General features: G+C 42.1%; 1 protein-coding gene across 2 annotated transcripts in view; it reads right to left on the bottom strand.

Moving 5' to 3' along the window:
- Positions 1-7,145: 7,145 nt before the first annotated feature.
- Positions 7,146-24,586, bottom strand: part of spg21 (SPG21 abhydrolase domain containing, maspardin) — a 41,249-nt gene continuing 23,808 nt past the window's right edge. For both annotated transcript variants that reach the window (XM_015941679.3, XM_015941680.3), the window contains 3 exons: positions 8,617-8,724; positions 8,397-8,537; positions 7,146-7,662 (listed from right to left, as the gene is read on the bottom strand). In XM_015941679.3, the coding sequence (XP_015797165.1) occupies positions 7,543-7,662; positions 8,397-8,537; positions 8,617-8,724 (369 nt within the window). In that variant the 3' untranslated portion in view covers positions 7,146-7,542. The remainder of the gene's footprint in view (positions 7,663-8,396; positions 8,538-8,616; positions 8,725-24,586) is intronic.

Genomic DNA, 24,586 nt, shown 5'->3' with positions numbered 1-24,586 from the left:
ACTGGTGTCTCCCCGTTTGAAATGATGACGGGTAGAAAAATGACCCTGCCACTTCACCTGCTGTACCAACCTGTTCAGTCTGAGACCAACCCGGCTTACACGAGCGAACAATATTTGCAGGACCTGAAGAACCATCTGCCTGCAGTGTTCTCGTTTGCACAGACAAATCTGGAGAAATCAGCTGAGGGCAGGAAGGCTTATTATGATCAGAAGGCCTCACATTCTGAACTCAACGTAGGTGATGAGGACTGGTTCTACATTTTCGCTCCTAAAACTGGTAACACCAAGAACACCTCTGGGAAGCTGGCTAAGAAACTTTTGCCGAAGTGGTCAATCCCATATCTGATAACTGATAAGCTCTCTCCAGTCGTGTATCAGATCAAGATTACCCAAATGAACAAGGAGCCCATCTACAAATGGGTCCACAGGGACCAAATCAAACTGCACAAGGGTTCTACTAATTTGGTCAATGCTACCACCAACAACTTCGAAAGGGGGGTGATTTCGCCCCTTGTCGGTTCCATAGCTCTCTATCTTGAGTTACACAAGTTTGTCTATGTGTGTGTGCATGGTTGTCTTTCCTGTTTATACATGACGTGCAGACTTGGGTGATTTGAGATGAACATGCTGTGGGTTGCTGGGGCGACGGTGGCACAGGAGTTAAGTGCTCGCCCCGTAATCGGAAGGTTGCAGGTTCGAGCCACGCTCAGTCTGTCGCTGTCGTTGTGTCCTTGGGCAAGACACTTAACCCACATTGCCTGCTGGTGGTGGTCGGAGGGACCGGTGGTGCCAGTGCTCGGCAGCCTTGCCTCTATCAGTGCGCCCCAGGGCAGCTGTGGCTACATTGTAGCTCATCCCCACCAGTGTGTGAATGATTGTGTTGTAAAGTGCCTTGAGGGGTTCTAAGACTCTAGAAGGCGCTATATCAAATACAGGCCATTTACAATTTAATCAGGTAGTTAACAGTAGATGGGTTTAGTCCACATATTACTGTTATCCAAAATTTTTTTTTTATTATTTTCACTAATCGTAATTCCTTATGGGTACATTCAAATGTAGGTTGATTACTAACTTGACTGATTTACATTTTAGTGCTTTTTGACACTGATATATCTATCTTTTTATAGAACTTTACTACAGTGATAATTTTGAAAACTTTATGATTAACTTAGTTAATTTACCATTATGGGCTACAACCAATTTTGCCCTTCATTTTGAAGACATTTTTACTTAGTGCAGTGATTTCTCTCATACGCAGTATTGGGTTTTATTAATTTTATTCTTTTTGCACCACTTTTTGCATTACACGTAGTGTATTGCACCCATTTCTTCGCTTAAAGGTTAATTCACATAATTGCCTACACATAGTACATGCAGGGTTTCACAGTGCTAGGTTTCTTTTTGTTAATTTGCATTAGATGCCATTTTGTTGTGTCTACATTGAGGTGCCCTGTGCTGTGCACTCTCTCCTCTCCTGAGTTTCGCTGATGATCCTCGCTTCCCTGGGGTGGACCTATGACTCGTCGTCGGATTCCGCTCCTCCTGATGGGTGTTCCGGCTCGTAGGACCTGCACGTCCGTTTGTTCCGGCATGGCTGCTGGGATAGTTCGCTCGCTGGGACCTGACCTGCCTGCTGCTATTTCCCGCACTGAATCATAAGTGCTATTACAAAGATCAATATACTATTTTGGAAGTATTCCCTACTCGTGGATATTTAAGATTTGCTACTGCTTCAAATTATTATCTCCACGTGGATACCTTAATAATCTGCTGATTTGTGTGCTTCCAAAGGGATTATGCGAGACTGTCGAAACCATAGACTGTTCTTTGGAGAGGGGTTTGTACCTCACCACTTTTGGCCTCTTCCTGGGGAACTGCAGCTTTCCCTGTCAACGGAGTCCCTTTAGGACTCTGGTTTGTTCAACGCCAGGTGGTCTCTGTACAGACCACCGTACCATTGAAAAGGGGGGATATGTAACGGAATGAAAGTCACTTTCTCCCTCTCCTCTGACACAGAACTAGTCTGCATGAGATATGGCCTCAAGGTCTCATGCATTTGCTTATAAAACTGCTTCTTTCCAGCTCAACAGAAGAATTAATAAATCAAAGAACTCTATTTTAACTCATTCACTGCCATTGATGACTAAATCCGTCATTTTAGATCCAACCGTTCACTGCCAAAGACGACTAAAGTCGTCATTTGCATTTTTTTTACTGTTTGAGCATCAGAACGAGCCCCCACGCTGAGAGAACAAACATCTCAGCCCTGAAGCCGATCTTCATCCATATACCTCACATGTCACGTGATCAGGAAGCAGACCATCCATGTGTTAGGAGATCGTTTTGGGCCGTTCCTGTAAAAAAAAAGTAAGGCGCGAACCGGAAAAGCGTCTGCCGATCACAATCCGACAACAGATTATGAAAGAACGGATTACGCTCAAAACACACGGATTCTTCCTGATGTAAGAGGTGAGTCTCCTCTTTGTTTTGGCGTCGACATCATCCTAACGCGTGTGGCACTATGTGAAAGACAGAGACATGAAAATAGTAGCACCCACATTTATTTTAGGCTCAAAGACACTTTCTTTTAGTAAGGCCACTACAATGTCAGTTCTATTGTTATATACATTCCGCCAGCAGAGGGCGGTCAGTCCTGTACACATCGGTAGCTGACGCTACACTAGAAGAAGTAGTGTCAGTGGTGGAGAGGCAGCGTACGGCCTGCGTGCTGAAAGAACTGATTAATCAGGGGGTTGCTAAGATAAACAGATGTTATAATAGTGACAGACAGCAGTGGAAATTAATGACGAGTGTCTTGTGTGTGGTGAATGTTAGGCTAAAGAGCTAATTTCCAAATTGGTCCAGTTGTTAGCCTGTGCCGATTCAAGTGTTAGACTGTACCGAAAACTGGCGAGTTCATGGTAGGTGTATTTTTGGGTTAAAGCCACAAGAGTAATGTTTTGCACAATAAGAGAAAATGTCAATTTATGCATGCTTAGTTCCTGAAAAGTGAATGCTGTAAAAATACGCTAAGGAAAGATATTTATCTGAAAGAAATCTAGTTTGATAAATACAGTTACGAAGACAGGTTCATAAATAGATTAAAACAGTAGTAAAAACAACCAGATAAACCTAATGAGAGTTCACTGGGTGTAGTAAAATGTATTTTGGTGATTTAACCAGTTATTAAAATTGGTGCATATGAATATAGAACTGTATAAGTTACTTGTATAAGGTAATGTCAGCGACAGGAGAAGAAGTAGTGTCAGTGGTGGAGAGGCAGCGTACAGCCTGCGTGCTGAAAGAACTGATTAATCAGATATTTTTCTGTCTTTACAGTTTTTCTGTAAAAATAAATATGTTGCACGAGAGATCAGTTGGCCCATCATTTCAGAAGTGTAACATATTTTGGTGAGCCAGCCAGGAGGTGGCGCCAGTGAGTCAACACCATCACCAACCACCTTCTTTCCCAAGAGACAAACCTTCAATCAAAAGAAATGGAATCTCTGCAACCTCTGCGTGATGAAGCGAGTGCAGCCTTGTGGCAGTTGGAGAGAGAGCAACTTGTGGACGTCTGCAGGCGACTGAAATGTTCCGGCCTGGACAGCGCAGAGTCTCACAGTAAGACCAAGAGGACTCTCATCAGGTTGGCAGAGGACATGTTTGATGATGTGGAGAAAAGTGAGGAGGAGGATCAAATGAAACAGTTGTATAAGGACATTGCTGTGTACATCCAGGGACTAAGCAAAGGAGAGTGTCATTCAGAGTCTGGGCAAAAGAAAGGTCTTGAGGACACCACAGGTACTATTCCAACACAGATTGCAGATCTCCCACCCAGAGCCCGATCAGAGGCAACGCAAACTCTGCAGGAGGTGACATTGAGGAGGGAGTTTAAAATCTGTGGGCAGATTGGAGAGAATGGGCAGAAGGAAAAGCTATCCTATCTCAGCCTGATTCACCAGATCGAGAATGGGAGTGAAAAGGGGCACTCGGAGACTGAAATAGTGGAAGCAGTAATTAGGGCCATTAGTCCAGGAACTAAGAGACGTGTTGGAGATAAAACGTGGGTTAACACTTAGCAAACATCTCACCATATTAAAGGGACACTATAGGGTAGACAGCCCCACTGAGCTTTATCATCAGCTCCTCAATGTCTCCCAAGAGCCCAAAGAAACTGCCTTAAACTTTGTATTTTGCGCCATCGAACTTAAAGACAAGTTGTTATGGAAAGCGGCAAATGAGGAGACGGATGAACTGTATAGCACAGCCACCATCCAGCGCAAATTCCTCCGCTCCATTGAAACCGGGTTTCTCAGTGACTATCAAGTATCAGCTACTGTCCAAACAACATAACCATAATAGATGAAGAACTGATTGAAAAGGTCAATGAAGCTTCAAAGCTAGAAACTGAAAGATTTGAGAAACGGAAAAGGTCTGCTGCAGCCAGAACTCCCAGGGTCCAAGAGCTCCAAGCAGAATGCCAAACAGCCCTGGCATCTGCTCAGAGCCCCTCCAAACCCCCGCTACAGTGGCCATGTCAACAGTGAAAAATAAAGAGATTAAGTCAGACACGCAGCAGATTATAGAAGAACTACGTAAAGAGATGAAACAAATGTTTATGGCTGCTATGGAAACCAGTCAATGCACCATGGCACCAAAGCAATGGGAAAAAGGCTGTAAAAATGCAAAGAAGAAGGTAACGGAGAGAACTGCCTGCACTGTTTCAAATGTGGGCGAGAGGGCCACTACTCCCATGGATGCCGAGCACAGAGACTGTCATCGGGAAACGGGGAGGGACTACTGAGGTAGGACCAACAGTAGTCCAACACCCACAGTGTCTTGTGTGTGGTGAATGTTAGGCTAAAGAGCTAATTTCCAAGTTGGTCCAGTTGTTAGTCTGTGCCGATTCAAGTGTTAGACTGTACCGAAAACTGGCGAGTTCATGGCAGGTGTATTTTTGGGTTAAAGCCACAAGAGGTATGTTTTGCACAATAAGAGAAAATGTCAATTGATGCATGCTTAGTTCCTGAAAAGTGAATGCTGTAAAAATACGCTAAGGAAAGATGTTTATCTGAAAGAAATCTAGTTTGATAAATACAGTTACGAAGACACGCGCAACGTTCTGCGACTCTTAAAAAAAACAGTAAAAATGGTGAGAAACGCTGGCAGCGAAGGCCGTTAGCGATCAGGAAACAGCTGGCAGTGAATGAGTTAAAGCTAATCAAGCAAAGTCAATAATAAGATGTGACCAATCTGTGAAATCAAAATATAAATTATTTTATTATAATCCTATAGAATATGATGAGTAATATGACTTTAAATGTTCCACTAGGACTGATCTCACGAAGCGTTAAGACATGACACATTACTTTCACTGATCCAATCAGAATCTGCCAGATCTGACGGAGGCGTGGTTTTGGTGGTGTTTGGTAAATCTGTCATCTTTTCATTCGACCATAAACCAAAACATCTGAAGTATAAAACTATGCCCACGTCATCTCTAACCCAGTTCAAAGCGTTCTAGAGAAGTTGTCGGAGTGGCCAATCCGTAACTGTCCTCTTCAGCCAAAAGTACCAACGACAAGCTGGATAAAATCTGTTGCTGTTCCACCTGCTGCAACAGTTCCCTTCAGAATAAAAGCTGAACCATCATGACCCAGGTTTGGGTCTCACTAGACGCCAACAAAATCGTCGTGACCCGGAAGTATCTCAAAGACTAGTCTGGTCGGCAACCGCTGCTTTTCCTACCAGCTTCGGTTCCAGAGGTCAAGCTGGACCTCGACATTCCTGATTTGACGGGGACTTCCGCTAAGGGTACGTAGGCCGGCGAAATGGCGTCTAATGTGTTTATGAATCTCCTAATCAAAGCTTAGCGCGAAGACATCACCTTCACTTCCCACCAGAACTAATCGCTTCTTCGGATTTGCTGGTTCTGAGCAACATTCCACATCACACCATTCTCCGTCTCATCCACCTTAGTTACACCATACATTTAGTGTTAAAGTTAGTGTAATTTGTTTAGTAATAAATCTTTAAACTTTTAAACTCGACTCTCTCTCTTCTGTTGTCTCTGAGTGAATACAAAGCTGTTACCTAATCCCTGCATTAAAAAGTTCCAATCTTCTGGTTTAAAATAACCTCACAGATCCGTAGGTTGATTTCATATTTCCTATGGAATCCTACGTCTTATGTCTTATTAAATAACATGCAATTCAAATCATTACAATAAAAATGCTTCTTTGCTCTGTTGTCCTTAAAACAAATGACAAGTTTAATTTGCAACACACACACACACACACACACACACACACACAAACGGGAATAACTACGGGACCCGCGATACAATCTCGTTCTGGCTTATTTCTGCCAAAAATGTAATTGAAAAAACAAATATACAAACGAAAAATGTCTATAAACTGAACCGCTTTAAGCTTTTTAACTTGCGTTTAAAACTTCGTAGCACTCCCCATTTTCTCTTCCTGTTGAAAATCCACAGCCGGCGTGCAAAGCATGCTGGGATAGCCTTGTTCTGTGAGGATACAACAGACCCTTCCTCGAAATGTGGGTGGAGCGAGGACGCATTTGAGGACGCGAGAATGAGTATTCTTGGAATTCGGACAGTACTCGTTGCTGCGCTGTGACGTCATCGACCTCAAAATGCGCTCTTACAAGCATCCTGCCCAAGGATTCGGACACACCACTTACATGGTTCCAACAGTTACTGGTCCTGACACAGCAGAGCAGCCTCAGACCATCCCACTACCTAAACTTAGTAAAAGTGAGACAGGTCTTTTGGTCAGCAGAAGCTTTGGACATGGAACCATGACCTCTGATCCACACCTGAACCAAGATGTTCTGGGTTGTATGCGAGGCGCTCATGCTTCCTGATGAGTCATCAACCATCAGCACCACCTGGCTGAAGCTGATAATTCTATGGAACAGGAATGGGGGCTGTTTTAAAATATCAAATCGTTCTGATGCATAAAATCAGACAACTTACTTTTGGCCATGAATGTAGCTGACCACCGCTCACTTCACCAGTGGGCTGGAACTGCGTGAGGCCCCACAATTCAGGATCTTCAGTCAGCCAAAAGAAGGTTTACTAATTTTCTAAAACCAATAATTAACAGGAAGTAACACAGAACTTCAAAATGTGAAGTTTATTTAAAAAAAATCATATTTCGTCTTTCAAAAACAGAAAAAGGTAATTTTATCTCAGTGAATACCAAACGTTGGGATATACAGCATGTTTCGGTATTTCACCCACGATTTTCCACAGATAAGAACACAGTTCAGGCAGTTTATGAGTGCAACACTCCACTCAACTTAAGGCAAAGTTGTTGTAAAGCAAAGTGTCAGTGATGGACTATCAGCACGAAGTCTTTAGGAAAATACTGCTCCATCTGACAGATAAAAATAGTCTCTGTTGACCTGCTGATTGACGGCTGAGCTTCATAGAAAAGAATAAATCATTTTATGAGTTCAGGAGGAGAGGCAGAGTGTTGAAGCTGCTTAGGAGGAGCCTGGCTGGAGGTCCACGTCTCACTGGCTGTCCTCAGAGTCCTGGTTCCTGCTCAGTCCCTGCACCTCCAGCTCCTCAGCACTCACCATGGAAGGATCTATGGCAGAATACCTGGTCCCGTGGAACTGACGCAGGTGAATCTGTCCAAAAAGACAAGGAACCAGACACTGATCACACCAGACCTGCATCATTGTCTGGAGAAGGGAGGTCATGATAACTGCTCAAGTCAGTTTTCTGATTTAAATCTCTCTTCTCACTGTACCTTCATAATAAAATAAATGCCATGATTCATGTCCTAATTCACCAACAACTGGTGGGCAATAGTGCTTTTGCTTGTATTTAACTCATTCACTGCCAGCGTTTCTCACGTTTTTACCGTTTTTTTAAGAGTCACAGAAAGTTGCGCGCTAGGATGATGTCGACACCAAAACAACCAAAAACTTTTACATCAGGAAGAATCTGCGTGTTTCGAGCGTCATCTGTTCTTTCATAATCTGTTGTTGAATTGTGATCGGCAGAAGCTTTTCCAGTTTGCGCCTCACTTTTTTTTACAGCAGCGGCCCAAAACGATCTCCTAACGCATGGATGTTCTGCTTCCTGATCACGTGACGTGTGACGTACGCGGATGAAGTTCGGCTTTAGAGCTGAGAAGTTTGTTCTCTCAGCGCGGGGCTCGTTCCGACGCCCACACAGTAAAAAAAAATAAATGCAAATGACGACTTTAGTCGTCATTGGCAGTGAACGGTTGGATCTAAAATGGCGACTTTAGTCGTCAATGGCAGTGAATGAGTTAAAAATCTGCCACATCCAGTCCTACACATGTCCACTACAGCAACAAAACATCTCACACTACAGGAAGTGGAACAGAGTGTACCTGTATGTAAAGATTGACCTCAGCACTCCTGCACAGGTATGGGAAGTTTCCTCCAGTTTTCAGGTGAGCCCTTCTGGCATTAGGATAGAGTTTGTACATCTCTTCTTTGGCCTCCAGCGACAGAGCGCTCTGGTCAAACACCTATGCAACAGCAGAAGGCATCATTGTTATTACCATAGGTGGAGAGCAGCAATGGAATCTAGCTGGTGGAAACACGTACATCTATGATGGTCACAGCGACGTCTTTAATCTTGTGTGGTTCAACATAGGAGTTTTGACAGTTGAGCGTTAGCCGTGAAGCTAATTCATTTTGGCCCAGACTCTCCAGCTGCAGACAAACACATGGAGGGAAGGGTTCAGCATACCAACATCACTGCTGTTGCCTGATGCAGTCTCCAGAGTCCATCTACAGCACAGTGAACACTTTAAAATGATGGTAATGATGGTCCGATGTTGAGAAGGACAGCAAAGAAGGCCCTTTTATTTGGGAAGCCCATCATGGACAGATTGATGTTCTGCTAAAGGTATATAGACTGGAACACTGAGGACTGGAGGAAAGTCATCTAAATCAAACAAAGGGCCTTCTGGTTCTGGGCCAGAACAACAATGGCAGAACCAATAGGACATTTTCAAAAAAAAAAATTGATAAATTGTTACTGTAAGAGAATAAACACTACAGGCCTTCCATCTTGTATAACATTTCTTTTATTGTGTTGGTTGGTTATGTTCCGGTGACATGTAGAACTTGGGAGAGCAGGCTGCTGCCTGAGAGGTGGTTGGAGACGGAGTGTCTCCATGCTGCTTTGTTTTGGTCACTTACGTGCATGAGGCGAGTGGTGTTACGACCCTTCCTGGGGAGTTTGGCTCGTGTGCAAAAATGAAGGAACAATAACGTGGGATTTAAAAGTTTAAATGATGATCAGGTTTATTTACAACAACAAAAAAACAAAAATCTTTCCATCCACAGGTTGGGAATAATAAAACTAATTCTGCCTGTGGGGAATTAAAACAAAAGTACAAATAAGTAGGGATGTCCCACTGGGCAAAGATTACAGGGTTCTGGACCAAAATAAGAATCTCCAAAGGTCCAAACTCTAAACTGGGTGGTTAAACCAAACTCAAGGTGATATTTTAAACTAAACCGAAAACCCACAACACTCTAAATATAATAAAAGGGAGATCTACACCACAAAAAGGATGAACTATAAACCAAAACGTAACAGCTTATCCAAACGCAAGAAGCTGTTAGCAAAAATGCTAACAGTAGCTTTACCAACGTTAAGTTCAAGTTACCAAGTTTAAATAAACCAAAATACCCAGCAAACAGACCAGCATGGAGGAGAGACTGCTACCACCAAAATAGCTCTCCTAATGTCTGAAAGAAGCTCCTTTATGAAGGGAGAAACTCTACCGGTGATTTTCTACATCTGCGGTAGAGACGAAGCAGCGCATCTGACCCCGGAAGTTGTTGTCCGTTGCCGGGAGATGAAGGCGGGCAAAACAGGAAAGGAATCTAGTAGCTGGACGTTGTTCCGGGTCTTCGGTATTTGGTGGAGATGTTAGTGAAGGCGGAGAACTAGAGGAAAAACAGGCAGATTCCTCCTCTATTTACAAACTCCTGGGGATGCAAAAAGTGGGCGTGGTGCGTCGACTACCGGAACTGACGTTGACGAATTTTTTAGAATCGAGCCGTCAACGTCATCGAGGCTTCGCTACAGCTGTTTGTGTGAAAATCAGATGACTTCATGTAATCTGTTCCTTTTCTCCTTCATTGTGGATTAGATGAAAAAAAGGAAATAAACTGATGTGAATGGGAAGCAGCCAGAGTGTATCTGAAGTACAAAGCTGAAGTTGAGAGAAACTCCCTCAGAGCAGATAGAAGCCAGTAACCGAGGCAAATGTTTCACATAAAGTGACAGCCACAGTGGATGGTAGAGAAAAAGTTTCATTTCCAACCCTGGTTGTAAACTACTAAGTGTGCACATATGGCAACTTCAGCAGATGAGACGGTGGCTGGTAAGAAAGGTTTATTAGGTGTTACTTGCTCTTTAAACTGGGTTCCAGTAACATAATGTGAGTGACTAGTAGTTGGAGGGTGTGTGCTGTGTAAAATAAAAGCCTGAGTGGGGCAAAGCTCAATGGTGTAATGTTGTGAAAGGCTAACACATGTATTTGTCCACAGCAATGTCAGAGGTAGAATAGACAGTCAGGTGTCCAGCAGCCTTCCTCTGCTAGGAATGTTGTGCCCTTCCCTGTACCAAAACATTTCCATCCCTAGCAGCACTATCCAGAAGGTAGCCATGATAATTTCCTCCTCCTGACTCCCTTATCTGAGCTGCAACACCAACGTCCATGCAGAAGACGAGACTTTTAGTCCTTATAAAATTATTTATTTCATTCTACAGGTTTACAATCATTGTCTGTGTTACCTACAATGAATGTTCTATCTAAAGTGATTTAATGATGATTTAATTATCAGTTGCATTCACAGATTAATATCCGAATGAATGTTTAACAGATCTACTCCACATATTAAGTGAAATGAGCTTTATAAGCATCACAGAAAGGGGAGTGCCTGAGGGTCTTGGTAAACGTCTATACACATGTCTCAGATCTGGTTGGTCAAAGTTTATGAATAACCATTTCATTAAAAGTGAAATCACTTCCTATTTTAGTCAGTTCTGCCAGAGTCAAGAGCTCAGCAAAAAGCTCACAGCTCATGCTAAATAACCATCCGGGGAATCAACGCTGATTTTTCAGTGGAATAATTTTAGCGGCATATGAACCATCCTTTCGAATCAACTATTATTATTTGCTCAATCCCCCACCCACTCATCAGACGTGAAACCATCCACCAGAAGCCACCTGGGAAATAACGCTTGACCAGTCGTACGTATGCTGAGGGTGCCTATGAACCTCAGATTCATCAGAAGTCCACTCACTCGCACGGCTTTGCCTGCAGACCGGATCTCCGGGAGCCTCAATGATCCAGGGTGCGTAGACTAAACAATGGCGTCAGAGTGGTTGATATAAATTTGATAACTTGATAAATTCCATCCAACAAACACCCAAACTTATTTTATAAACCAGACATCACACCTTTCTGAGTCACTTAGAGAACTCTTAAACACACCAGGTCATGTTTCATCAGAGTTCATTCATCGTCTCATTTGATATCACTGTGAATCACCGTTTAGAACCGTTTGCCTTTCATCATCATTAATACAGTCATAGATTTTTATGAACTATATTTTTGTCTCTGTGTCAAATTATTATAAAGTGTTTTTCCCTGGATTAACCAAAGTACCTAGTTTCTAGGGATGTCCTGATACAACTCATTCACTTTCGATATGATACCGACTTAGCAGCCTTCAGTATTGACCAATACCGATATCAATCCGATATGCTATCAGCACAAATCATACATACTTTTTAGGGCTGGATAAAAATATTGATTCATCAATGCATTGCAATTATTTGTTCCTCCATTCAACTTTGAGTCATCAAACCCTATGAATCAATTCAGCCCAGCAGTCAGAGAAAGGTGCAGTGGGCAACACTGTAGTGAGACCGTTCAGCGTTGTACAACACCGCTTACCAAAACGTCAAGATGGCAGACAGCAGCAACAACAAGTTCAAGCATCCACCTCCATCGTTTAAAGCTGATGTTTGGGCTCATTTTGGATTCCACTGTAAGCTGGGAACAAATGAAGTGATGGACAAGACCGAGTTGTCTGTAAGCATTACCACACCGTTCTTAAATATTGTGACAACACAACGAACTCGCGCAACCACCTCGCTCGACACCATGCGGATCGAATGCAACAAAAACAATCCAGCGTGGCTAAATCGGATGATTCTACGCAGATGCTGCTCGACAAAGCCTTTCACAGCAAAATTGCTCCAGGCTCCGTTTGCGCACAGAAGATAACAGCATCCCTGGCCATTTACATCTGAAAAGACTTATGCTCATATAGTGTGTGGAAAATGTGGGATTTCAAATCATGGTCAACACACTTGAGCCACGCTACGCCATACCTATGCATAAACACATCACAGACATTCCAAAGCTTTACACAGAGGTTAAGACGGAGGTTTCGGAGTCCTTAAAGTTGGTGGGAAAAGTGGGGCTAACCTGCGATGGCTGGACCTCCAGAGCACCTGACCCATACGTAACTATCACGTCTCATTTCATTTCAACTGATTGGGTTCTTGTGTCAAACATTCTGCAGACCAGAGCGCTATATGAAAGCCACACAGGGAACAATATTGCTAAACTCCTCACCGAGACAATGAATGAATGGGGCATAAATGAGAAAGTGAAAGCAATAGTAACGGACAACGCAGCTAACATGCTATGAGCAGTCGGACTGACAGACATTGCACATTGGCTGTTTCGCACATGTCCTGAACTTGGCATCACATGCTGCTCTCAAGATGCCTGCAGTGTTGAGGCTTTTAGGCAGACTGAGGCGGATCTCTGCATTTTTCCACCGAAGTGCCTTAGCCAGCCACAAACTAAAAAAAGCAGAAACTTCTGGACCTCCCACAGCATGCGCTGGAATAGTGTATTGGACATGGTGGAAAGATTTTTTAGAACAGCAAGCTGCTACCGCTGCTGCACTACTTGCACCTGAAATAAGAAAACAAGAGAAAAATCTGAGCTCCCTTACAGAGGCAGACAACAGCAGCAGAGGCTGCTGCTCTGGCTCTGCAGCCACTGAAAAAGCCACCTTAGTCATGCCTCATGAAGAAACCCCAAATCTCTGTCATCGCCCCTCTGAAGGCAAGACTTCTGGAAGAGATGCATCTGGCCCGAGAGACCCTGTGATGGTGAAGGAGATGAAATCTGCTGTGCATCAGGATCTCCAGAAAAGATATTTATGTGTTATCTTTATGACACTTTATTCTAAGAGGGTTTTGTATTATACTAATTTCATAATGATAACTTCTAAATTATTGTAATAGAAATGAATTGTATTTATTTTAAGGTACACAGGCTTAAAGGAACAACTCTACCTAGCATCTGCCCTGGACCCACGCTTTGAGGCCCTGCCTTTTTTGACGGATGATGAGCGAGACGAAGTCTTCGCCCAACTCACAGATACCTAGACACTGGCAACTGAGAAAAGTTCAGTAACTACTGTATAGTATGAATAAAAGCACAATATATTTTTACTTTATCATATTCATTTTATTTTTATAGTAAGTTCAAATTACTATAAAAAATAAATAGAATAGAATTAAGTTGAAATGAAGAAACTCATTAATAATGCATAATAATGACTAGTTTGTATGTGTTATTAAAGAGCAAGTAACGTCTAAATTAACTTTTTTTGCTGATGAAAAGTATAAATGAGTGTCTCATATTGTTTTAAATGTGTGCATTCTTTATTTTAGCATTTTGGTGCATTTTCTTTAAAAATTAAAAATTCTGTCTAAAAACCACAGTAATGCGCCACCTTCAGCTGAAAACATAGAATTTGAGTCATTTTGAATAAATTTTAGCCAATGGCTAAAGAGTAAAGTACTACGTAAACCAGTAGAGTACTACGTAGCAGCTCCGTGCCAAAGTTATAAAAGCAACGAGCATCTCGGCCACGCCCTGTGGCGAGTGGGAGTTGGATTTGCAAGCGAGGGGAGGTCAGCGGTAGTTCAGCATTAGCATATAGCATTAGCATATCCTAGTCTTAGCATATCTTTTAGTGTTATAAATACTTATTTAGTGTTAGATTTGGCTGTTGGATATTGTAGTTTAGTTAGTTTTTGGCTGTTAGTGTTATTAGGAAAGTAGTTCGGGTTTAGTGCTCCATATCGTCTTAGTATTGGTGAGTAGGTGTAGTGTAGTATGCTTGCGGTGACTCTGTGGGCATTTTACCCGCGATTCTGCACGTCTCCGTTTGAAGAGGGAGGCTGCCCACCGTGGCTCTTCCGCGATTTAGATGCAGCCCACCGACTCTGCTCCCCCACCACGGCGGGCTCCAGTCTGAGGTGAGTAAGCTAAATAAACGTTTTAACATCTTCTAAAGACAATTCCCTACCTGAATGCAAAGTCTGAGAGACGTGGTTCACTTCCTTTAGCTAGTCAGTCGGCAATTCTGCAACAGTGTCTCTAACTGACGCAGCACTTGACAGACAGCATTACAGCGTGAAATCCAGCTTGTGAACAGGTTCTGTGAGGAATTCTGTTCAGGAGGTCGCATTTCAGGCTCTCCACATCATATGTGACTGACTTTTACGTTATAATGATCACACACTAGGAATGTTATAAAGCGCCTATATGGGACAGTTTCTTTTGTATATTATCTGACTTTATAAACTCCCAACAACAATGTGCTTCTATTTTTTTTTTCAGGCTAAATCTACCCAAGACACTGGCTGTCAGACTGATTTAGCTGCAAGAATGCACTTGTCCAACCTGACGTGAAGCTTTACCGGCGTAGCAAAGGTGAATTATTTTTAATAATCTTCTATGTAAACATTTTATTATCACCTTTTAGTTTTAATTTGTTTTACAGATTATTGTTACACGTGATTTTATGCTCTTTTAAACATTTATAAATGTGCTGCTTCTTTGTTTTTACATAGCCAGCCAGAATGGAGTTCACAGCCGCAGTGTGACTGGTGACCCACGGGGACCATGATGAAAATTCATCTTCCAGAAGGTCCCAGAGCAGCGGCCACACCCCCTGAAAAGACCAAGGTGTGAGGTGTCTGCTGTTGATTCCAGCTTCCACCTCAGTGACAGTGCAAGCTCAGTGAACTGTTCAAGGTAAAAAAAAAAAATTAAAACATTTCAGAATTTTTAAGATATTAACAATTAAATAAGTATGTGATTACATCATGACGGAGGCTACTGATTCTGCCCCCGTGACACTTGGTGGTGACGTGTGAGCTGATTCACCTGGAAAACAACTTTTACATTAAATATTTTGTTTTTGCTATCAAAAGTAAATTAACTAATAACCTGCATTATTGCAGGACACTCAGCAAAATATGGACTCTACACCATGAGGCAGGCACACGTTAATAACTCTATAAGAGCACATAAGGTGAGCAACACCACATATTGTACACAGTCCTGAATTTGTTTTCTTTCTGCATCTCATTAGCCTGGCTGATCACCTGATAACTCCTGTCATCTGGTTATGACAGCATGAGGATGTCCTCACACACCTGTAACCTATCAGCTCATCTGGCAGAATAGAGAGAGAAGAGACAACACCACATCTCCTGTTCCTGGAAAGCCTTCAGCCATCCTTCGATGACTGAGAACCTCCATCAGCTCTGTCTCCTGTCTGCCTACAATTATTATAATAAATATTGTGTTTGACAAGTTTTTTTGTGCTGCCAAATATCTCATATAGATTCCAGTTTTGATATTTTAATGGATATTTATAAATTACATTAATTGAATTATCACAATGCATGTTTAACTAGCTCTATTGTGATGAATTAAACTAGCACCTCACTGTTAAAAGCTCGTTTTAATTTCAAGCATGTTCAAGTATTTATGGACATGAACAAAAACAGGAAATATATAAATTGAGATTTATTTAATTAATATAACAAATAAGGGGGAAAGAGTCATTGAAAGGCACATTCTTCTGGAAGCTCCTGATCCTGACGACACCAGCAGAGGAGACCACCTGCAGACACCAGAGACCAGCTGCAGACACCAGAGGACCTAGAACCAAGAGAGCAGCTGTTATCAGTAAATAAATAAATCAGGGCAGTTTTAGTGAGCTGAACACATTACAGAATAATTTTCTCATGGGGTATTTTCATAACTTTATGCAGCAGACTGTAACTTGAGCCCAGAGCTACCGGAGAGCTGCTATCCAGCACGTTTCAGTGGTTTTCCTGCTTTAACAGGTTAGATTAGCTGTTAAGCAGCTCAGCTATTTGTTGCTGATTAAAACCAGGTGTGTTGAAGCAGATAAACCTCTAAAACATGCTGAATACTAGCTCTAGGGTCGTGGAGACAAACCCTGCAGCTAATCCAACGCTATGGCTAACGGCTACTTACGTTCAGAGCTGGTTCTGTTGGGTCGGTTCTGGGAGTTACAGGCAACTCACAAGCTCACAACAATAAGGCTCAGGTCCGCTTGTCTCCTCCAAATAGACTTGGTCCCTTTCTTCTCGAGTGTCTGGGTAAGGAGGGGGAGAAACATCCTCCACTTCTAATAACTGCATAGAGTGAAGGGAGCTAGCATCGTCTAGTTAGCCGTCGTCTTCGTCACTGCCGCGGCTCCGCCCTCTCGGTCCTCCAGGCAACGCCTACTAATGTTGCATTTTTTAAAATTGATACGTGGGTGGAGAAGGACTCCGAGGCTCAATTGACCCGCTCTTTAAGTTCCTTCAGTACAGTTCCTTTGCTTTCTCAACAGACTGGACCAATACATGCAGATGCCAAGGAAGCAGAACATGCTGAGGTCTCTGGACCCCCATCCAAGAAGAAAAGAGACTCTTGTGCATTGGCAGATCTCCTTGGGCAGACATATACTCCAGAAGCAGACTCCATGAAAACAACAATAAATGAGGCAGTAGATGAGGTGATGAAGTACAAAGAGATAAAACTAGTACCACTCAGCTGGTGGAATTCCCTCTTTTGTCATGTCAAGCTAAGCAATACCTCTGTGTTCCTGGTAGTGCTTTCTTTTTCTGTGGCCTTCTCCTAGTTTAGGTCCTCCACCACCTCTCTTACCCATGGTGTCCCACAAGGTTCTGTGCTGGGGCCTCTGCTCTTCCGGCTCTATCTGCTTCCTCTTCAACACATCCTGAGCTCCTTCAAAGGAATCTCCTACCATCTTTATGCAGATGACATCCAACTGTACATCTCCTTTAAGACCCATGAGATGTCTAAGCTGCAGCTGTTACACACCTGCTTAGACTCAATCAAAACCCGGATGGCTGGGAGCTTTCTTCAGCTGAATGAAGATAAGACTGAGATCCTCATCTGTGCCCCAGACAAGCTGGTTCCCAAAGTCAGAGACTCTCTTGGTCAGATTGCTTCCCACACCAAACCTTCTGTCAGGAATCTTGGTGTGACCTTTGACCCAGCTCTCACCCTGGATTCTCATGTCAGTTCTCTTGTTCGCTCTTCCTTCTTCCATCTCAGGAACATTGCTAAGCTGAGTCCCATTCTTTCTCGCTCTGAACTTGAGACAGTTATCCACACCTTCATCTCCTCACGCTTAGACTACTGTAACTCCCTTTTCACGTGTCTGAGCAGAACCTCCCTGAAACGTCTACAGGTGGTTCAGAATGCCTGTGCTCGGCTTCTGACCAAGTCCTTCAAATACACCCACATCACCCTGCTTCTCCCCCAGCTTCGCTGGCTGCCAGTCAACTTCAGAGTTCATTTCAAGATCCTGGTTCTGGTCTATAGGGCCTTACATGGACGAGCACCATCTTACATTGGTGATCTTCTTAGTCCCTACACCCCCAGCAGGTCCCTGAGGTCCAGTGGTCAAAGCCTACTGGTTGTGCAGCGCACCAGGCTAAAGACCAAACGTGAGAGATCATTTGCTGCTGTGGCCCCCAGACTCTGGAACTCTCTCCCTGAGTCTGAGATCAGTGGACTCAGTGGTCTCCTTCAAAAAGCAGCTGAAGACTCACTTGTTCAAGCTGGCTTTTGTATGACCTTCTTCACCACTCTCTCTTTATTCTGCTCTCCCCACCTATTCCACCTTCTTCAGGATCCACTGATTTCCCTCTGTCCTATTCACTTTCTCTTTCTTAACATTTTTTCTTTTAAATCCCAATTGTCTATTTTTGCTCATTTTAAATATATTTTTAAACATTTTCTAAATGCTTTTTTATATTTTAACATTTTTTTTGTTTTTGTGAAGCGCCTCGTGATTTTTATCTTGAGAGGCGCTATAGAAATGATATTTTCTTCTTCTTCTTCTAGTGGTGCACCAGCTGAGAGAGTCTTCTCTACAGCTGGTGACATTGTCACAGCCCAGAGAAGCACACTGACGTCTGAGCATGTAGACCAGCTGCTGTTTTTGAACAAAAATCTGACTGTGCACTAGTTTGATCACAAGTGGTTCGGAGTGAACATGTTACTGTAATAAATTGTTGAGGTATATGATGGCAATGGCTATAATGTACCCTACATATAGGCACAGTAAATAAGTCAAAGGTTCTCTGATCAGCTCTTCAGTGTTATTTGTGATGACCAAATAGCACTTGGTAATGTTAAAATTATCTAAGGTTGCACTTTTGTTTAATGAAGCAACATTCTGTGCTTCTGCTTACATTTCTTTTATAACTTGATTGTATAGCAAGAAAGAAATACTTTCTACTATTTACAGGTACAGTAATCCCTCGCTACTTCGCGGTTCGTTCATCGCGGATTCGCCGCTTCGTTGATTTTTTCTTTGGAACATTTTTCAGGGGGAATTCGCAGATTTTTCTATGCGAAATATCAAGAAATTCTTGTTTTTTCATCAATTTCATCATAAAATGCACTTTTTGTAATAAAACTAAAAAAAAAACCAAGTAAAAACAATTTTTTTCTTGAGTTTTACCCACAAAAAGAGAATGTGATCATACGATAATTCAATATAGTACTGTATGTCAGACAGGTCAGCTGGATTCGGGAGCTGAGCTTGTAGGGAGCGTGGTTTCACAGACGCGGAAGTGATAGCGTCGGTGAAACGCCAGCTGATCTAGGAAACCCCGAGCGTTCGAGCGCCAACGTAGTGACACGGAAATGCCGGGCTTTCCAGAAGTAAGTAAGATAACTTACTATGAGCTGATAGTTTGTTGGATTGATCGGTAGGTTGGAAACTCTGATCATGAATCTGAAGAAACGATGACTGAGTGGTGAGCTGGAAAGGCGACTTCCGTTTATAGCCGCGGTTTGTGACGTAGGTGTGACGTGGAGGGAATCCCCGCGAGGGGCATGCTGGGAGTCCCTACTTCGCGGATTTTCACCTATCGCGGCCAGGTCTGGAACGCATCTACCGCGATAAACGAGGGATTACTGTACACACACTTTAGAGGTGTTAATAAAGCACCGGTTTGTTACAGTTGTGGTTTGTATTGAATACACGTATAATATAGTTTTCTGCTAAATAAACCATGGCTGGGTTCAGTTTGTTCTTAAACGTTTGTAATACTGCACACATCATTGAAAAATATACTTGGGTACTTCATTACTTGTGTATTTTCTTATTATTGAACCAATATAGAAGCTAATCAATTAATATTGGACCCAACTAAAATTAAATCGAATCGAAGCCTCAAGAATTGGAATCGAATTGAATAGTGAAATTCTAAAAAAAAACTGCTGTTAAGTATAAAAAAAACTTGCAATGAGCCGGGGTGAGTACTCTTCCCATCGTCGCCATCTCTGAGTGTTCTGTTTGCAGGAGAGGGAGCGGCAGCTGCATCTCGTCAGCTAATCAGCGAGTTGGATACTTAAGGAGGATGGTGAGCACTACTCGACGCCGGATGATTGCTACTGACTGGTAGTTTCTAGCCACTTGTACTCGTCTCTAGGTCTCCCAGTGTATTGTGTGACTTTTTGGAACTCTCGTAACGCTTGGATGTTTTTGAGCAACCTACCTCAGGTCTTGCTTCGCATCAGGAAACCCCACACTGAATCCATATGACTCCACACTGGCTCCTCTTCTTCATTCAGCCATCCACCCGTCCGGACTGGCTCGCTCTCCATCAACCCTCCGCTCCCTCTCCACTCCGAACCTCCCTCTTGGCCAAACCCCCGGCTCACTACCTCCCCTTAAGCCGGGCGTACACTGTGTGACTTTTTCACTTTTTTGAGCCGATTTTCCACTTGTGCGAGAATCCAGGAGATCGGGGCAAGTTTTGCGCCGAGCGTCGTGTAGTGTACAGGGGGTTACGAGAGGCGATTAACACCACATGACCAGCTACCGATCAGCAATCGTGAGCTCGCACAAACTTCTGGCGTGTTTAATATTTTTCTCATCCCTCGTGAGGGTATCGCACTGTTGAAGCGGCGCTGCGAGCAGCTGCGACCCAAAAAGTATTAGAACCGCTCACGGCGCATGCGCAATCCTGAATCAACACTGCTCGCCCGCTATTTCCCTAATAACACACGTTGTTCGTTTTTATTTCTACACGTTTTTTTTTACTCACAAAGATTGTCAGGAAAGCGTGTTTGTCGTGTTCATGTCAAATTAAACTGATCACAAAACACAGATTTACTTTATTTCGTTTTTCTCATCCAATCCCCATAAATCCCTGTGTGTCCTCCTGCAGCACTCCCGAAGAACAGGCAAAACAAGACAAAAAAAGTGACGTGTTGTGTAAAAACTGCTACTTTTAGCATATTCTTTAGGGCCGACGTGTTGCTACCAGACGTACAGTGTGAGCAGTCAGGTCGCAACTCAGAACTGGGTCGTGCAGTGTGAGTACATGACTCGTGAGATCTGCCCTGCGAGGAAGTCGTACAGTTTCTTTCTTTCTTTCGGTCTTTATTTTGGTTCTTAGCATTAACGTAAAATTTTCCTTTTCAGACAAAACAACAATATTAACAACTTGAATTTAAACCAAAGAAGGAAATAGGCAGAAGCAATGCTTATTTTAGCCTACCCTATTTTCCACCTAAGATACATAACCAATATACATTTCTTTTATTTTCCCCAGTATAAATAACCACAATGAAAATTCATTCATGTCTATACATACTTTTCATACCCTGTAAATATGTGACACTTTAGACCTGCTTTAAACTTTAGTAAAGAAGTAAATTTCTTTAAAGGCCCCGTGTGTGAAATTCACAGAAATCATAGTAAAAAGATCCGACTCTTTAGCACCACGCAGTTTAGAGTCGGTATTGCAGCTATTGGAGCCCCCGGGGATCAAAAAGGGTTTTTTTTATCATTATTTAAAACTTTATTAACAAATATAACAAATACAATACAAAATCGTGTTGCTGTAAACGGCAGCATGTCATCATCTAATTCCAGCTTTCAAGTCAGCGAACAGGTTAGTTGTTTTCATCTAACTTATTTTATTAATTTAATCTAAATAGGTTTTGAATAAGAAAAACTTTTTTGTCACTTATGTTTGCTAATAGCAAACGGCAGCTAGTTAGTGATGACTTCTGACTACAAAAAATGACAATATTTTGTTCATTTTATTTGAGAAATGTTATATTTCTATTTGCCATTTTGGAAATATACAAGGTAGTGTAGTCTGTAATTGTTTTCTCCGTAAACAGAGTCAGATATCATCCGATGGTTCATCAGTCGAGAAAGACAGAGGACGAGGGAGAGGAAGAGGGCGAGGAAGAGGGAGAGGACAGACGTGTGCCAGCGCACAGAGAGGCAGAGGTGTTAGACATGCGACAGAAGCAGGGCAAGCATCCCAAGATGAAGGAGCCGAATTTGCTCAAACCAGCCGCAACGTCCCACGCACAAGAGGAAGAGGCAGAGCTGCAATAAAGTCTAGAAGATCGGCGCTTTCAAGAGCTGATGAGGAGAGAGTCGAGGAGCTTCAAAGGGAAAGAAGAGCAGAAATTGAGGTTTGTGTAAGATAATGAGCAAATTAATAATTATCTGGGTCAATATATGCCGTCCTGTCACTCATTTCATTCATATAAGTACATACGGTAATTCTATTTAACCGTATAGCAAGTGTTTGGAATTATATGTAGTTTTGTAAAACATTCAGTGTCCTACTTCTTTCCTAATACATATTATTTGTTTTTGATAGTACCTTTATTTTAGGAATTAGCCATTTAATATATATATTATTAATCAGCTACTCTTATAAACTTGTTAAAACATTTACAAAACATTGCTTTTTACTGTAATTCAATTAAAATAATCTTACAAAAATTCTAATCCTACTTTTCCCCCCAGCGCCTTGTACAGGGCATGAGCCTGGAGGACCACCGTCATCTCACCTCTCAACTTTTGGAAAGACAGCCAGGTCTGGTTTTTGATGTTTTGTTGAACAACCAACGCCGAGATAGGCACACCACACCCGTGCAGGCCCCTGCATTAACATGGTGTACTTGTGGCAATTGCACAGATATGCCAACAGATGCAGAGCGCAAATGCTGTGGACAAGACTCTGTAAACTGTATAAGCCTTCTGCCCCATTTTAGACTTTACTGTTTGGATGAAGGTGTCCTGAGGATCCATCGTCAGTACAGAGCAGACCTCACCGTATTAGGACAGATTAGGGAACCAGGCGATGACAACAGGGAATACAGGTATGCTGCCTACCGGCACTTCATTTTCTGGCAGCATGGGTCACTTGGACATGGAAATCGAAGAGTCATCCCAAGTTGCTGTGTGGTCAAAATTAGGGAGAAATTTCCAGACCCTCATGGACAGTATACTGGTTTTCTTCCGGGAGTGTAACTGGTCAAAAGTTTACATGGGTTGTTGAAGTGTTTCTGATATTTTGTACACCCTTATATTGTAATTTATTATGTTGAATAAGTATTTTAAATAAATATTTTTTTAAACCCCAATGTTAGTGTTGTACAATAATGACAAATTTAGAGGTGGCTACTCTTCAGCCATGTATACTCTTGTAATGTGAAAAAAAAAACACATCTTTACAACTCCATAGTTTTGCATTACATTAGTGAGCTATTAATTTACACTCTTACAGGGTCAAGTCATGAAACAAAAAATATGTAATTTTCTGAAAGACATAAGAAATAAAGAAATTAGTACAGATGCACTTTTATTTGAATTAACCTTATTCAGAGTTTGAACAGACAAATTTGGAACACATTTTAATCTTGAAACATGATTTTACACACTTTAGGATAATAAAGAATAGATCTAACGTAAAAGACTGTGCAGAATTTATGTGCTACTTCAAGTAAAAAGAACAACATGTTAGCACAGTAGGAAAGACATCAAAGTGCAATATCTACATTTTTATGTACATTACATTAGTAACACGCAGCAGGTATAGAATACTCCATGTAAATGTAGACAAGATCGTCACTGGAGGCCTGTAGCTGTGTTGAGTTCTGATACTGTGAAAAAAGTATTGTAAGACAAGTGTAGGTAAAGAACTGAGCTGTAGTCAAAGGATGCTAAAATGTCACATACCAAGACCTCGGCTGACTTGGATCTGCACTAGCTCCGAAATAGGTGGTGGAGCGATGGGTGGCACAAGACCGAGCCGTCTGGGGTCATCATCCCTCATTGATCTGGTACGAGGCATCCCGACTCCTCTCGCCAACCTCTCGTTGATTATTTTTGATTGGAGTACTGGAATGTATTCGTAGCCCTTTTCTGATTTTAGTGAATACACACTGTACCTTCTGGCATTCTTATTGTACTTCCGTTTGAATCTAAAAAATAGGACAATTGCATAATGAATTTCTGTCACGACAATGGGACAAACTTAAATAACGTGTAGTAACGTTTTAAGATGGTGTGCTACATTTTTGGCACTAGTTAGCATGAGCTCTTTCCCAAACTCTAGCTTACTCCACACAAACTTTGTGTCACAAAGCACAAAACTACTACAATGAAGAAATTAAACACACATTTTTAACTTACCTGTCCAAAAGGAAGGTAGCAAGCTCAGCGTGTCTACTGAATCCCTTTTGTAACATGAGGTCTCTCCATCTTGGGAAGGCAACTCCTATATTTACTCTGGTTTTCTCATGACGCCGGTCTTGTTCACTTTTCAAAATCCTTTTTCTTTTACTTGGATGAGACAAACTATCCCGTTTCTCAAGTTTGCTTGAAGAATATATGTGATCCTCCATCGCTAGAAGTACGGTGTGGCTAGTTTCTACTTCTTCTTAGTTACTTTGTCAGACTGCATGCTTACAAGGCGCACTTCTGCCCCCTGCTGTTTCTTTGAGGTTACATCATTTAAAAACGCAAACATCAAATGCGAAGCTTAATATGTTGTATGTCCCTAAAAGGTCACTGTATTTTAAGATGGCGCATGCCATATGGAGCACCGGTCTGCTTCTTTTGTCTAAAATATTAAAATATAAAGCTAATAATAATGTTTAGAATAAATGCTTGTTTGAATTATCATTAAAAAAAAACAAATTTGAGAATGTGATACAAGAAATTTGATAACTTATAAGATGAAATATCACACATTGGGCCTTTAAATCATCATCTTATTCATTCCACAATTTCACACCAACAACGGAAACACATCTTGATTTCACATTAGTTCTGGCTTTTACACATTCA

This window comes from Nothobranchius furzeri, chromosome 9 (assembly GCF_043380555.1).
Source record: "Nothobranchius furzeri strain GRZ-AD chromosome 9, NfurGRZ-RIMD1, whole genome shotgun sequence".
NCBI lineage: Eukaryota > Metazoa > Chordata > Actinopteri > Cyprinodontiformes > Nothobranchiidae > Nothobranchius > Nothobranchius furzeri.
This window is presented reverse-complemented; position numbering and strand designations above follow the sequence as displayed.